The 16,973-nt window shown below is 40.5% G+C and overlaps 1 protein-coding gene across 6 annotated transcripts in view; it reads right to left on the bottom strand.

The window, feature by feature from the left end:
• The window catches only part of Srgap2 (SLIT-ROBO Rho GTPase activating protein 2), a 224,151-nt gene that overhangs the window by 51,053 nt on the left and 156,125 nt on the right, over positions 1–16,973 (bottom strand). For 5 of the 6 annotated variants that reach the window (XM_048430682.3, XM_048430685.3, XM_048430687.3 and 2 more), the window contains 5 exons: positions 14,432–14,647; positions 13,499–13,627; positions 4,135–4,359; positions 1,070–1,171; positions 62–259 (listed from right to left, as the gene is read on the bottom strand). In XM_048430682.3, the coding sequence (XP_048286639.1) occupies positions 62–259; positions 1,070–1,171; positions 4,135–4,359; positions 13,499–13,627; positions 14,432–14,647 (870 nt within the window). The remainder of the gene's footprint in view (positions 1–61; positions 260–1,069; positions 1,172–4,134; positions 4,360–13,498; positions 13,628–14,431; positions 14,648–16,973) is intronic. The other variant, XM_048430684.3, reaches the window with a different exon arrangement.

The following is a 16,973-nucleotide window of genomic DNA, read 5'->3' as shown; positions in this document are numbered from 1 at the left end:
AAGCTCCCTTAGGTGTCACAGTCTCTATTCACGCCCCTTTAAAGTGAATGAGTACCCTTACTGTGAAATAAAACTGCTCCGTCTCTTGCTGGTTAGCTCTCCTCTTAGCAATGCTGGGCTTGCTCATGAAAGTTTCTGAGACTGTTGATTTGACAGACTCCATAGAATTGCTGTACTGGAAGCAGTCAGACACATCAAAATCCTCAACAGTCACAATGTCTTGAATGGTCTGCAGGGTAGCCTCCATTGTTTTTTTCACCTATAATCATAATCACCAAAAATATCACCAGAGACAGTCTATAAAATGGCAAAAACATCCAGTGCTTTTAACTACTCAACCATCTCTCCAACCCCAAAGTTCACTTTTAAGATTTAATACTATTTTATTATAATAGGGATACAAAGAAAAAAAACCAAAATAATTACAAACCAATATTGCCATCATACCAGAGCTAGCTATAATATGTGATAAGTCTAGTCCTTCAGTGCTCCGAGAGTCCTTCAACCAATCAATGAATTTGTTTCTAACTGATCAAACCTATTCCTTCCTAGTGAAATTAAGACTTACTGATACAAGGTAAGAAGCCATCTGAGCTAAAAAAAAAAAAAAAACGTAGATTACTGATCAAATTGCCTTAAACTACTTATTAAAAGAAAATATGCTGTATTTAGAAAGAAAAAGTGACCCTCTTTTAAAACATTAGAGATGTCTGAAGTGTCAAAGTCAATGGTTTCTTTTTGAAATGCTGGGGAAAGCCAGTCATGAGGGGCTTATTTCAGAAATTTGATATGGTTCATACAGTGGCCAACACTTTGATTAAATGTGTAGTGGAGAGAGGCATTTTGTAAAAGCTCAAAATAGAGCACAACCTTTGGCAATGTACGAACAACTTCCTGGATTTCAAGGGCAGGATGCAACAACGGGGAAAGCCCAACCTTCCATGTGGCCAGGAAATCTTTGCAATAGCCCGGACATTCTCTGCATGCTCCCTCCACCTGCCCCTGATGGACAGCCACAAGTAGTTCAACATGCAAACAGTGGCTCTGAGCTGCTAGGAAGGAAACACACCTCTTCATTCTCAATCTTCAAAGTGGATAAGCGAGACTGCAGTTGCTGGCATCTCTGCACCAGCTCACTCTGGACAGGCTGCTGGGCACAGAGCTGAGAGGCCTGTCAAAAAAAGCAACACAGGTCAGAAAGACGACGTAGGTTTTTTGAGGAATCCAGAGTTCTCACCACTGCTCATGAAAAGATTCACACTGTTTTGTATCCCAACTACTAGAAAACTTGCAGTTTCTACATGCAAACAAAATCCAAAGACAATGTGTGTGAACTTCTAGATCAAACAATACATGAAAGAACAGGGAGGGAGATCTGTTTCGAAAGACCCCATTTTTCTCTTTGGAATCGATAGGCAGGCAAGTAGTCATCAGGGGTAGGTCTAGCAGGGTCTTCAGCTCTATGGAATTCTGAGGCGGCTAGAAAATAGAGTGCTGCAGGCAACCTCTGGTCCAGAAACCCAATGCTTTGGCACAATGAAGAGTTCCTGGCCAAAGGTCCAAGTAGTCACCTCTCTGGTGCTTCCCTCCTCCCACTTCACACACTAGAGTTAAAAAGCAGGAGAGAAGTGAGCCAGGAAGTTAACTTGCTGCTGTTGGCAGTCAGTATGTTTATAAATCTGGGCCATGCATGAGAGCTTTGACTCAATGGGAAAGAGTTCATGTGAATATGAGAACACGTTCATGGGCTATGCTAGAGAGTTCCAGAGGGCATGAGATCAGATGGAACTTGATGTTCTCTAAATAGCTATCATTATATCCTACTAGGTATGGGATCCCCTGCACTCCAATCCCCAGTGAACTACCAACCAACTTTATCCTCTGTGAAAAAACAGCTGACCCTTTATAAAGGTAAGGCTATGGCTTGTGTAATCTAATCCCCTGGATGAGCGATGAGAGGCAGAAGGCTGGAGATGGAGGGTACGACGTCATGTAGAGGCAGTACAGTTACTTTATTACCAAGTGTCCTTTAGCTCTTATCAGAAGAGAAACATCTGAATTGGGCTCCTTCACCCTCAGCAAAGAGTGAGTATATTCATATACTTGTAAATCATTCTCTTACTCAAAAAATAAAACTTCTCTTCAAATGTAGGGGACTAGAAATTGACCTTTTTCTTCACTGGCATTTAAGATTTCAACTGATTTGACCTCTTCTTCAGCTGAGAGGCTGGCTCAAAATTTAGAGCTGATTTCACTACGGCTTTTGGATAAGTAGACATAATGGAGAAAAGCTTGGTGGCCAGATGGGTTAGTGCCAAGAATGAAATTTCTGTCTCTGGCTGTCTGATGTCACCAGTCAGGCATCCAGTGCCCCTCAGACCTCTGGGTGCACCAACTCCTAGTGCATCTGAGAGCAGCTGACATCAGCTCATGTGCTATGGCCCAAGAACACTGATATTGCCAATTTCAGAGCTTCCAGTTAAAATGCCACCTGAATTTTGGCCCTATTTTAAGGACTTCCAGGCAGCTCCTTCCTTCTGCATCATACAACCTACAATAATTCAGAAAGACTGGCAGTGGGACCCAAGGATAACTTTTCATTTCTAAGCCAGAATGTGAAATCTTGGGAAGTTCTAGCCCTTTTTCTGGTCAAGCCACCGATCAGATGTACCATATACAGGGCAAAAGAGTGAATTATCAATTTTTAAAGTCACCCAGGCCTACCATGGGAGAATTAAGAGTAAAAATCATCTCCAAGCCTGTTTTGCCAAAGAGCACCAAAGTTGCTGATGCATGCTTTGTCAGTGATCTTCAGCCAGGATGCAAGGTAATGCATTCCAGCTGTGCTTTAGAGTATGGAAATGTGGTTCTGACAGGGGAAGGAGGGGGCCTGAGTACCCATCATCTGGATTTCCCTTTATGGAGAAAAGCTGTTTGGCTCAGAAAGGAACTCAGACAACACCAGTCCCACATTCAGTTAGTCCTAGGTTCCACTCATTTTGGGAAGGAATCTCAGTGGCAGCTAGAGAAGACAAATTTGAACAGAAATCAAGGCAGGTGAAAAATAGAACTTCCTGGAGGTTGGTAATATATTTCCATCTGTTTAGATGCCGACATCTCCTCAGCCACAGCAATGCAAACAAACTCTAAGAAGCTTGGTTTTCCCCAAGAAGAAAAGGAGAGAAACTACCTCACATTTTGTATCTAAGACAGAGATGTACCACTTCATCATGGCTTGTCTATGACAGTTAATCGTCTGGATATATACATCTCACTATCGCTGTCAGGCTAGAGCAGGGTTTCCTAAAGAATCTAGCTGCTAATCCCAAGGAAGCACTGCGCATGGCAAGAACACATAGCTGATTGGGTAGCCTCTTCTTATCTAGTCCTCTAGGTCTCACTACTGTGGGGAACTGAGTAAGCTTTGAGTGAATGTGTAAAAAGTGGGTGAAGTCCTGAATGAATGTATATTGTTGGCATGGGCATAGCCATGTCAAGGATCAATTCCTCAGATCTGTGGGAACAGCAAAGCCTTCCTCTGATCTGAGTGTGAATGTTGACAGTGTATGCAAGAAAAAGTATTTATGATCAATGATCAGCTGATCAATCTGTGCAAAAGCTAACAACTGAAGCTTCCATATCTAGGATGGTCACAGCCTGAGACTGCTAGCCTATAGATACCTACCAATATCAGCTAACTCCTCTCCTTGTGCTCTACATAATAAACATGCTAAGGTCCTAGTTTATTTCATAGTTGCTATCCTCCATCAGAGTTATCACAACTTATGTGATTCCTGCTTTTCTGAACATGTATCTGTGCTTTTCTTCATTCCCTGGGCACTCCCATCAGGTTTCTGGTACACAGTTGCTTGGGACTGTGGACTACCCTCTGGGAGACTATCCACTCTACAGCTTCGGCCGGTTCACTTAGAAGGAACACAAGCCTAGGCTCAGCGATAAGCACATCAGTCAAAATCAAAAGGGTATACTGCAGGGTCTGAAAGAATAGAGTGCAACTTACCTGAAAGGAAGTCCCTCTCCTTTAGATGTGATATATATGTAATAAAAACTATACATACATCTAGTACATTCAAGTCCCGTTAGGGAAAGGTACAGGATAGGGAAGGGTCTTACCATATCTCCCATGTGGGGCTGGAATTCAAATTTCATAGGGGGACAGAAAACATTGTTGTACATCTCCATGAGTCGCTGTTTGTCACTGGTGGCATCTAGGTTTTCTACTGCATTTTCAATAGCATCCAGACCCTCGTGTTTTGATTGTTCCAGATTTAATTCAGCAGACAAGAAAGTACGCAGGGCCCGGTTCAGGCTAGCATGGTAGCCTAGGTCACAGCACTGCTGTGGGAAGGAAAAAGCAAATAAGTATACCTCAGCTATTCCAAGGTCTGACAGAAAGGGAAGAAGTCTCTGGGGCAGATTTGACCATATCAAGGTGACTGATTTGGAATATCAATAGGAAGGACACTGACATGATTTCCAAGACCTGGGTAAGATTTCTTAGTTTTGGCCTTTTAGGTCAGAGGTTAGGTATACCATGTAGGGCACTGAGGTGGTTAGAGAGATCTGTAAGAACCCAAGGACAAATGCTATTGCATAAACATAAAAATTGCCAAGAGTTAAAGAATTCTGTTCTATTTTCTGGTTTATCTGGGGATGTCATGATGACAAATTTCAACAATTGCAATGCAGCCTGCCATGGCTCCTTGAGGGCTGTTATGGTTAGAAGTCACCACACAACAAGCTTGACAGGCCAATGCAGCATTAAGAAGTCAAAAATTTAGAATGCTGCCTTAGTAGCAAATTCATATACACTCAACTCTAGGTAGGCGTGGGAAGGAGGGAATGGAAGGTTGATGCGGTCATGAAGTCAACTTCCAGTGCTCTGGGACAGGACTGAGCTGAAGAAAGCTACACTAAAAAGTTCTAAAGTAAGTGTTACTGGGGAACTTTTAATGATGTCTCTGATTTTCAACAACAAAAATGAAAAGAAGAAAATGTATGAAAGAGGTAATTGTAGGAGTTGGAGAATGTAGTTAACTGGAAAATGCTTTGTCTAGCATGCATGAAGATTTAGGTTTGATCCCCAGCACTGCATAAACTGAGTGTGGCGGTGTAGGCTTGTAACCTCAAATAATCAGGAGGGCAAGGCAGCAAAGATGGAACAGAAGTTCAAGGTCATCCTCAATTCTCAGTTACACAGTCAATTCAAAGCTAGTTTCTGTCTTCAAACAAACAACAAAAACCAGAGCTAGAGGGATAGCTCAATTACTAAAGTCCTTGTGGTGCAAATAAGAGGATTTATGTTTGATCACAAACCCACGTGAAAGAGTCCTCTGGTATCTGTAATCTTAGCACTGAAGAGCTAGCTGAAGAAAGGGGCTGGTTAGCTGGCAAAGATGAACCTTTGAGAATTCTGTCTCAAAAAACAAGGTCAGGGCTTGAGAGATGGTTGTATAGTTAGAGAGTGCTTATTTCTCTTACAAAAGACCTGAGTTTGGCTCCTAGTACTCATGTCTGAAGCTCATAACTGCTTGTAACTCCAGATTCAGGAGATCTAACACTCTCTTTTGGACTCACATGGGTACCTGCACTCATGTGCACATATTCATTACACACACACACACACACACACACACACAACAACAACAACAACAAAAAACCAAACCAAAACCAGAACATGACACACTGTGCTGAGAAAGAATAATACTTGATGTTATCCTCTGGCCCCTCAACACATGTGTATGAACCCTTACATATGTTAGCACACATACATACAAAGGAAAAAAACAAAATAGTAGAGGCAGAATCAAACAACCTTGGAAAAGCTCCCCCTACCCCTAGACCTGTTTCCTTGACAGTCAGTGGTTTTCAGGCTATAGATCACAGCTCTGAAGTGCAGGGTCAGCACTCAGGTTACCCTTGAGAAGGGGAGAGGAGAGCTACTTAGTTGGCCTGGAGGTCTTTTCATCTTTATTTCAACTGAGACAGCTCTGATCACTTTTCAGTTTAATAAACTGGGATTCTATGTGTGGTCTGGTTTGAAGAATAAGTTCTTAAGAAAAAAAATCCTGAAAAATCGTTGGATTAAACATAATCCCCAAGGCTCTTTTCAATGGCATTCTGTAACACCATGACAACATTCCCTACCCCTTCAGACCCAGAGATCTAAATTCCTTGGCCATCAATTATCACCTCTATTATTTACACAGCTTTGATGTCCAGATCCTGAGAGGAAATGTCAGAGAAAAATCACTGGATAGAGTAAGGCCATCTGCTTGATTGTAATTTCACTGCATCAATAAGCATCAAATTAATTTCCCTAGCATTTCCTTCTCATCATGATCACTTCAGGAACAGTCACTATTGGGGAAGAAAAAACATGTGACAGACCGCCTCCTTCCAGGCATCTGACAAGAATATCAGCAATGGAGCACACATAGAGCTGAGCTCTGGTGCAGTGCCAACAGACTTTGGCAGGTGCTTGGCTTCAGCAGAGTAACAGCAGCGACAGCATAACTATAGCCAGAGGATGGGAAAACATTAAATTCAGTTGGAGGAAGAGCAAAAGGAATCTAGACAAAGGCGGCTGATTGGGAGACTGCACGTGCAGGGTCCCTTCCTCCTCTAGGAGATGCTGTTGAACTAATCAGGCCTTTGAACCTGTAAATCCTCTTGCCTAGCTCTCTGTATTCCCTAGAATGAACTCTATACTTACTGGTGTAACACTGCCAACCTTGTGTGGTGGAGGACTCAGAGAAAATTAGGGGGAAGTAGGGATATTTCTGGAAACTTCACTTTCTCCATTTTTACTATCTGTATCCTAATCCACACCTTATTTTACAAAAGTATTGTTTGCTCAGTGTCATAAAATGTGACTTTATCATGCCCCCATTGAAGAACTTCAAACACTTATCCCTGCCTAAGGTATATTCACCTTCAGTTTGTACATGTAAAGAATGCCTCTGTCCACTAAAGATGTTCAAGTCTCAGACAGTCAACTAAGTGTTTTGTACAGTCTTCATCTTAATCTTCATAACTACTCCCACTTCAGTCTGTATTATCTCTGTATTATCTTAGCTTTCCACACAAAGGAAGATGAAAATTCAGTGAAGCAATATAACTTGACACAAATTAAAATGGGTAAAAAAAAAAAAAACAAAAAACAAAATCAAAACTGATGTGACATTCCCTTCTGCATGCTATGAGTATGTTTTATTACCACTGCTTAATAAAAAAAGCTACTCTGGCCTATGGCAGGGCAGAATAAAGCCAGGTGGCAAATCTGAACAGAGATATGAAAGAGTAAAGGAGATACCATGTAGCTGCCAAAGGAGTAACATGCCAGTACTGATAAGCCACAGCCTAGTGGTAATACACAGATTAATAGAAATGAGTTAATTTAAGATGTAAGAGCTAGCTAGAAAGACGCCTAAGCAACTGGCCAAACCGTTTTGTAATAAATATAATTTTGTGTGATTATTTGCGTCTGGGCAGTCGGAAAAGCAAGCATAGTCTCCGCTTACAAAACGGTGCCAGCGTGGGGCAACTACATCCACATAAAAACTGAGAGAGCTTGGGAAGGAAGTCTAGACAAAAAAGAACAGAGTTAAGCCCGGCTTCTTAGTAGCAGCATTTTCTCAAGTGGGCTCTGTTTGCTGGCAGCAAGCAGAGGCACAGTTCCTTTAAGAGCAAGCTTCCTGACTCAGCATTAGCAACAAAAACTAAGCGGATTCTTTATTAACCAATGGTAATAAAACATATTCATGGCATACAGAGGGGAATCCCACATCACAAAACTACAATGTGTGTAGTCTATCTACTCAATGTCACCTCTCTTTATGCCCACCTTCAGCCTCTTCTGCCAAATTCCAGTGACAAACTCCCTGCATAGGACAGAGTGTTAAAAAAACATAGGCCTCTAGCCTAGAAAGCTAATTTATCCCTCTTGGCCAAAAATGGGGGTAATACCTGCTTTGTTGATGGTTGTGTGGCAAATGGATAATACATTTCACACATATGTGGTACTGTGTGAACTCAAAACTAACACCAATCACCAGCATCCCCCAATCTATGGACCTCTGCCCTTCAGTTCCTAGCAGTTCTTTACCTGAAACATTACCCTTTACTTTCGCCTGCTGGAAACAGACTCAATCTTTAAGATACAAATTAAATTTGGCCCCTGGGAAGTCAGCCAGCCCTGCATTCCTGGTCCCACTAACACCCAACTGCATTCATCCTCATATGACCCTAGTACACACAGTCATTCTGAGGCCGGTCATTTCATATTACCCCAAACAGAATGCAGGTCTTTCCAGTATCTTTCTCTTGTTTATAATTTTTCCTATAAGGTCTTATTCACAGAAGACATTCAATAAAGTTGACTGACAGCACAGGTAAAAACTCTAGCCTCTCAAGAAATCATCTAGATGGGCTGAGTACTGACCCACATGTTTTGCTGTCTATAATCTAAGACTTTCAGGGAGTTTTCCTATGCTGGAGCTCTGCCTCTGGATGACCATCCTGTAGCTTTTGCTTTTCTGTGCCAGTCAGTCAGGGTCAAACTTAGAATGTGCCCTCTGGTTCTGTCATGGCCTAAGTTGCTTAGGAAATGTGGACCCTGGCCATATACATATTTATAGGGGTAAGGTTAAGTAAATGAGATTTAAATATTTCCCAGGAGAATCCCAGTGAGTAGAGGAAACACACAATTTTGTTTATACTGGAAACAGAGTATGCTTTCCACTTTGATTTTGATGAGTCCCATGGCCATGCTAGGTTCCCTTAGCTTTTCTGTGTTACACAAGTGTTATAAAAATTCTCAGGAGAAATACATTTTTTATATAAAATTGAGTAACAGACCATCCCAATCTGTCCACAGTTCATTATCCCTTCTGCTACTCTCCCTCAGAGAATCTAGAGAAGACCTAGAAAAGACAAATGAGTGTTTTGTATCTCCCTTCAAGTTTATATGGAAGACAAAAACAACTGCCTTCAATAAAACACCACAGTGGGAAAACCAAGTTCTTTCATGTCCAATTTGGGTGTATATGGATGGCATCACAGACTTTCTATCCAGGTACCTGGCCCTCACAACATTCAGCTACCCATGATGACAAAGCTGTGTACTTCATTTACCTATCTGATACTGGGCAAAGAGATATGTACACAAGCAGGGAAATTATACAGCAAGGAGCCCCCAGTTCCTAGAAATTACCAGCTGAGATTAAAATACCTTTTTTGTCTAGAGTCAAGTTTTTTTTAATATGTGAATTCTTACAGTCTGAGTTTACATTAAATCTTTTGTTATGCTATACAAAGAAATTGAAGGGCAGGGCGGTGGTGGCGCACGCCTTTAATCCCAGCACTTGGGAGGTAGAGGCAGGCGGATCTCTGTGAGTTCGATACCAGCCTGGTCTACAAGAGTTAGTTTCAGGACAGGCTCCAAAGCTACAGAGAAACCCTGTCTCAAAAAAACAAACAAAACAACAAAACAACAAACAAACAAACAAAAAAAGAAATTGAAGGCTAGTTCTTATGTCAATTTAGTGACATCAATTAAAAATAACTTTTTATTTATGATCAGTGCCTTAAGTACAGGTTGAGTTAAACCCGTAGAAAAAAGTAGAATGGTGGCATACGACACATGCAGCAATGGACTGGAATGACACAAATCCCATGTCTTGAAGCAACTTCTGGATACCATTGAGATCATGATGCCAATACACCCAGGCTCCCTACTCACTCTTGGTTTCTTTGCTACAGAACAGTTTGGGCACTTTTAATTGCATAGAACAACATAAAAAGGGGAGAAACCATTGATAGATGCAAACAATGTGGATGGTGCTAAAAAAAATATCCTGGGTGAAAAAAACCTACATTCTAGAGCCAGCAAGGTGGCTCAGAGGGTAGAGACACTTGTTATATAAGTCTGATGACTTGAGATCAATCCCTAGAGCCCATGTGTCCTGGTTTGTTTTAATTGTCTACCTGATGTAACCTAAGTCATCTGGGAAGAGTCTTAACAAGAAATTATCTAGATCAACTTGGTCTATGGAGACATCTGTGGAGGGCTGCTTTGAGTGTTAACTTATGGAAAAAGACCCAGCCTATGGCAGGCAGCACCAATTCCCTCTATAGAGTCCCAAACTGTAAACGAGAAAAGAAAACTAACTGAAAGCAAGCAAATAAGCAAACAGCAGGCAGGCGGCAGGCAGGTGCAGACAAGGGCGTTTATTATCTTGACTAAGGATATTATATGACTAGCTATTTGAGTCCCTGCCTTGACTTCCCCAAAATGATGAACTATAACTTGGGACTGTAATTAAATGTTTTCTTTCTGAAGTTGCTTTTTGTTAAGGTATTTTATCAAAGCAATAGAAATGAAAACACCACATAAAGGTGGAAATGGAAAGAGAAAAATGAATCCACAAAGTTGTCTCCTTGGCCTCCACACATACACTGTGGTATGTACATCTTCACTCTCAAATAATAAGCAAATAAATTATATTCTGTATAATCCTAACTTTATGTCATTTTCCAACAGTTAACATTAACTTAGGGATGAACGAGTTAGAACAGTGGTTGCCTTGAAGTTAAGAAACAAGAACTTTTGAAGTAATGAGAATGTATCTTTCATATTGTCTGTCTCCTTGTTGTGAAATAGTCTCAGAGCCTAGGCTGCCCTTAATGACCTTAAGGCTTCCACCACCCAAGTGCTGAGATTCCAGGTGTGTACTGCCATGGGTGGCTAATGATACTTATTCTTGATAAAAAATAGAGGTTACAAGAATATGTAAATTTGTCAAAACTCTTCAAACTGTAACAATCAAACCAAACAATCAACTTAGTTAATCATTAAATGTAAATTACACATGTAAAGAACATTAAAAAGATAAAATTAAAAAGCAAATATTGACTTAGGAGATCATTTTTCCCACTTTAATGAATTATGTGCTAAGCTACATATTACTACTTAAGGTAAAGTAAGTCTTGGTTCCTGTCCTCTTGGATCTTAAAAGAGACATACAGTGACCATCATTTTAACTTAAGCTCACAGTAAGAAATGCATCACACACACATACACACATGCATGCATAACCACACACACACATACACACACACACATCTAACATAAAAATTTCAAAAAAAGATCTTAAGACATATAATATTGTGATATGATCTGTTATTTTCTACCCTAGTCTAGTTTAATAATTTAAAAGTACAAAAATGATTTTATTGCTCCCTTAAAGGATCATGGTTTGAGAAAACTAGAGTGTGTGAATATGTCTTAGGTGAAAACAGTTACATTCTATTTATAACGCTGATGCTGAACACACACCTTGCCCATAAATGAACTAAGTGGTTATGGAGAATAGTAGTAGTATCGGCTTTTTGGGAGGCAGAGACAGGTGGATCTCTGTGAGTTTAAGGCCAGCCTGATATACAAAGCAAATTCTAGGACAGTCAATGCTACACAGAGAAACCCTGTCCCGATAAAACAAAACAAAACAAAAAAACCCAAAGAACAAAAATAGCAACCTTTGTTCTACAAAAACAAAATACCAAACAACAAACAAAATAAGATACAGTCAAAATACAACCCAAACAAGAACAAATTTACTCATGGCCTAGAATGCTGCCACCCTGGACTTGTTCACCACCCCTAAACCCATACCCTGTCGAATAAACACTACAAAGGCTGTCTTCTTTTCCAATGGCTCTTCAAATCACAACCTATCAAAGTCAGACTCTCAGCAGGCTACTTATTTATTTTAAGGGGGAAAAAAGTATAGAACAGTTTGCTTCTTATATGGTTTTTAAGACATCTGCTCATGCCTGATGAAGTGCCTACTCATTACAAAGGTTGTAATTCATACAGCAAAAGCCTCTTTTCTCCTGAAGTAAGCAATTTATTGAAACTGGTACACATATCCTCTAGAGGCAAAAGAAAGAGGACAACCCAGTAAAAGGGGTAAAATACCCTGTCTGGCCTAATTTTTAAATCTTATTTATTTTACCAAATGTGGAGTAAATAGCAGAAAGTGAGCATAAAAAGTGACTGTCTTCCTCATGCTGAGAATGGGTCTCCACCAACAGTGAAGCAGAAGAATAAAAGGACTGGTTTAGGGTTTTGACCTCCACTGAAGGACAGTGTTCAGATTGGCATCAACAAGCAGAGAGAACAAAGGAGCCTGAACAGAGACCAAGGCTCCGCTTACCAGCTGAGACGATGATATCTAAGGCGTTAGAAGGCCAAAACCTGCTGATCAAAACTCCCTGGCTGAAAGGAAAGCAGCCTGTATTTTAGAGAAGTTCCCCAGCAACCCTAATACAGGACAGATTTAAACTGTGCAGGTCTTTATTTTACTAGGGCAGAGGAGTAGGAAATAAAGCAGAGTTCCAGAATAGTTGAGCACAAGCCTAAGATGTGCTAACTAATTATACAATAGTGAATCTGAGCCCAGATTCCCCACATGATATAAAGCACAGCAGGTGTACTTGCAATATGGTTTTAAGGTAGAAAATCATGTGCAATTTGGGCCAGAATCTTGCAAGCTCAGCTGCTGTTGCCAAGAACCTAAGGCAAACACCAGGTCTCAGAATGGATACTGCTGGTGTCCTAAGACTGGACTGCTGATGCTCAATCAGTTGGCTACAGACCCACTTTGGTGGTTGGAAGGAGACATGAGAAAGGGTATGCTTATATAGTTTCATATAAAGCTTGCCCAGGAATTGGGCCAGACTGCAGTCTGGATGTGAGAGACATTTTATTGTGCAGAAGCAACAAAGACTAACCCAGGAGGTCAAAGACAAATGGTTGCCTACAAAACAAACATGCAAACTAATCCTCTTCTCTCTCATTTTTGCACCACATCTCAAAAGAGAACTGGGCAGATATCAGTAGCATCTGGATGTCTTCTAGACAGGACCCTAATCTGCAGCACAGCGCAAACCTATAACCTTGGGCAAGCGTGTCTCTTAACTCTCTGGATCACAGATTAAGACAGTAAGGGCGATGTGACAATGAGATGGGAAAACACCAGGAAACAGGAGTGGATATGTAAATATAAGGATGGCATTTTAACTCTTCTTGTTGCTGCTTTCCACAAGTTTCTGATAGTCTGATGTAAGAGACTAGTTTTTGATAAACAGAAGAGCACAGCAGTCATGAACATGGGTTCAGGAACAGAATTTGGTGTCAATTTTGTTCCATCCTTTTACTAACTCTGGATAAATCACTAAACTCTCTGGGTGTCAGTCAATACTACAGATGGTTGCTTTTCTCTCATGAATGCTGTGCAGCATGAAGAACAGCAGTGTGAAGCGCATCACCTTCACACAGTGGATCATGGCACTATCTTCAAATTGTTCTCAAAATGGCTGAGATGGTTAAACACAGAAAGAGTGAATTAGTGACTCCATTTCTGAAATGAGGCAAGAGATGCCCACAGCCTCCCACCCCAGCTTTAGTACTTACATCAATAATATCAGACAGGTCATGGATGTAGTACTTGAAGACAGAAGCATTGGTTGCCTCCAAAGCCAGTAAGTACTCATTCCGGGCTTTAATAGCCTTCAGCTTATTCTCTGTGTACTTGGCTTGTCGCTGAAAATAAAACATATGTTCACTTTTAGTTTCTTTTTTAATTAAAAAAATTAAAAATGTTTATTTATTTCATGTGAAGTAGTATGCATGTGTGTGTGTGTGTGTGTGTGTGTGTGTGTGTTTAAATGCATTCAGGCCTTTGTGTTTTTATGGAAATTGGAGGGCAACTTGTAGGAGTCATTTCTTTCCTATCCTGTGGGTTCCTGGGATTAAACTTGGGTTGTCAGGCTTAGTGAAAAATGAACTTACCTGATGAGCCATCTTGCTGACCCATTTTTAAAAGAGGTCGAAAACGTTCTGTGAGAGATGAAGGACAGCATATCAAGAGCCTCCACTTTGCTGCTACTCCCTGTGTACATCTGCTTTAAGCTGAATTCTAAGTCTGACTAATGAGATGAATGTGGTTTGAGTCTATCTTCATATACTATTCTCCATCCTTGCTCTCACCCTGGAGAGGGTACTTCCACTTCTCTCCCTCAACACTGGTATCTAAACTGAAACACAAGCTCCACAGTCTCCCATTTCTCAAAGCAATAAGACATTTCACCTAATTTGGAAAATGAGCTGAGAAAAGTGACTACTGATTCTTATCGATATACTTGAAGTTAAAGTCTGAGAGTTCATATGCTTAGGTTTTTCCAAGAGCCAGGACTCATGGCAAGACACAGAAGGATTCTCTGGTCAGCAGGCACTAAAGGAACCCAGAGCTACTTTGTTTAGCTCTTCATGATACCTACTGGGAAAATTACTACCAATCTTGCCTTCTGATCATCCCTTTCTCTACAGTTGCCAGAGCACATATACCTTCTCCTTCATCTTCTCAATCTTCTTCACTGAGCTCCTCCGGACATGTTTCTCCTCAATGCGGACATTGGCAGTGGAATCAGGGGAGCGGGGGGTTTGCCGGTCCTCTTGCTTCACTGATTTACCAATTTGTTTCTCTTCTTGTTTCTCTGCTTCCTTTAGTTTGCTCTGAGCACTGATACTGTCGGCATTGTACATGTGATATGTTTTCATGACCTGCAAGATATTTCCCACCCAGAGGTCAAGCCAATGGCGTCAACTCTATTTTAAAGATTAATAGACTCAGCCAGACCTATCCTATATGAAGCAATATTTACATTTTTCTATGGGGAAAATTCAGAAATGTCTGGTTCGGCACAGGTATATTAAGGACTACATGTAAGAATAGAACATACTATTGCAATGATTTCATATCAATTTTATCATTTTTTACTTTTATTCATCACTATCTGTAAGCATGACCTTTATATTGACTCAGTAATTTCTATTGCTAAGTCACCTTATAATACTAAGTAAAATAAGAAATAAGAACACCTCACTCTGACCTAAAGGGCAAAAGGCAACATGACGAAAGGTGTAGTCTATAATTTTATAACTTTCAAATATAAAGCAATGAAGAAGGAAATGTTCCTAAAGTTATGGTCTGCTTTATCTCCATTACACACTTGCTCTCACAGAAATATATCAATAGCTACTACCACTTGCTGAGCACTTAATATATTTTTGGCTTTGCGCCAAGTGGCCCCCCCACATCCCACCCTGTTAGTTTCATTCATGTAACAATCTACACCCCAGACAATGTCCAGTGAAGGCTGTAGACTGCACAATTCAGATAAGAGGCAGGAAAGAAGAAATTTCATATAAGTGTAACTGGGATTGGCCACAAGCACAAAGTAACATAAAAGGAAGGACATAGGGCCAGGTGTGGTGGTACATGTCTTTAGTTCCTGTACTCCAGAAGTAGTGCAGGAAGATTTCAGTGAATTCAAGGCTAGCCTAGTCCATATAGCAAGGACAGCCAAGACTATACAGAGACCTTGCCTTTAAAAAATGGGGGGGGGGGTGAGACAGGATGTAATTTTCAAATTTTCCAAAGGAGCTACTGTCCAGGAGTTAAATATGATTTTTTTAGTAAGAAGGCCAGGAAGATTGAATCTCACGTAATTTTTGGTATTCCCAAATATACACAGGGGCCGACCCTACTCTGCAGGAAATTTCTGTTTCCACACAGGTAGCTTCCAAATTAAAACACTTGATAACAAATCGAGCAATTGGAAATTCTTGAGTGCTGAAACTTTGATGCCATGAAGTTTCTTTGAAGAGGAGAAATAGAAAATCTAGGAGTAGGGTGTACTTTTGTGTGGCTGACAACAGAAACACACTATTCAATATTAGCAATAATCTCTAGCATTCAGTGCCTGCTGTATGCCAGCAGTTTTATGTGTGCCATTTGACTTAATCCTTATGCTAACTCTATGAAAGACATGTTGGTATTTCTACTTTTAATGATTAAGGAAGTAGGTCTCAATGACATTACCTATGGCACCCAAAGTCTTACAACTAGTAAATGGCAGAGTCAGAATTCAAACCTAGGTCTATCTAACTCCAAAGTCTACATCTTACCTACTAAGTGACTACCTTCTGCATAGGAATGAAGCTGAACTAGCTGGGAGGCAGGTTAAAGGACAGCTGAGGAAATTCCAAAGGGAGAACTGCTCAGCTGAGAGCAGTGCCTCAATCAGAGGTTGCGTAGACCCCAGAGAACAACTGGCAATGTCTGGAAATATTTTTGATTTTAGAAACTTAGAGGTTGCTAGTAGCATAAAGTGTCTGTTTTTAGAATGTCAGTGGTGCTGAGGCTGGGGAAACCTGGGATCTTGTGGATGTACTTAGGATCACATGGAGATGCAATAAGAAATAACAAAGAGGTGCAATGTAGTCTCAATTATGTCTCATTTTAGATACAGAGTAATTTAAATATTCACCTTACTCCAAACTGACATTTCCTGGAAGCTCTACCCTGCTTATACTCTGAATACCAACAACCAATGGTATTAAAGAGGCTTTTCTAAGAAGGATCTGACTAGATCACGACTTTTCCTGTTAGGAGGTAAGAAAGGCATCTGCTTTCCTTGCTGAGGAAGGACAGATAAGGAACTCCTTTTTCCTTTTTTCACTTGAATGTAATTAAGGAATTTAATCACTAGAATAAAGCATTATAACAGTAGTTTTTGCGTGTGCTGGGGGTAGGTGGTTTCGAGAAGGAAACTTTGTATAGTCCTGGCTGTCCTGGAACTCATTTTGCAGACCAGGCTGACCTCAAACTCACAGAAATCCACCTTCTTCTGCCTTCCAAGTGCCAGGACTAAATACATGCACCACCAATGCCCAGTGTTAAAAGTAATTTTTAAAATAGTAAATTTTTATTTTATGAAGTACAGGATAAGGAGGAAACATTGCAAATGAACATGAGAGATCAGAACACTCAAAGAATTCTCGTACTAAATAACAATGAATAAAACAACAGCTTATATTGTTCTTT

Source organism: Myodes glareolus, chromosome 5 (genome assembly GCF_982192425.1).
Source record: "Myodes glareolus chromosome 5, mMyoGla1.1, whole genome shotgun sequence".
NCBI classification, from domain to species: domain Eukaryota; kingdom Metazoa; phylum Chordata; class Mammalia; order Rodentia; family Cricetidae; genus Myodes; species Myodes glareolus.
Note: the sequence above shows the minus strand (reverse complement) of the source record. Positions and strands in the feature narration are given on the sequence as shown.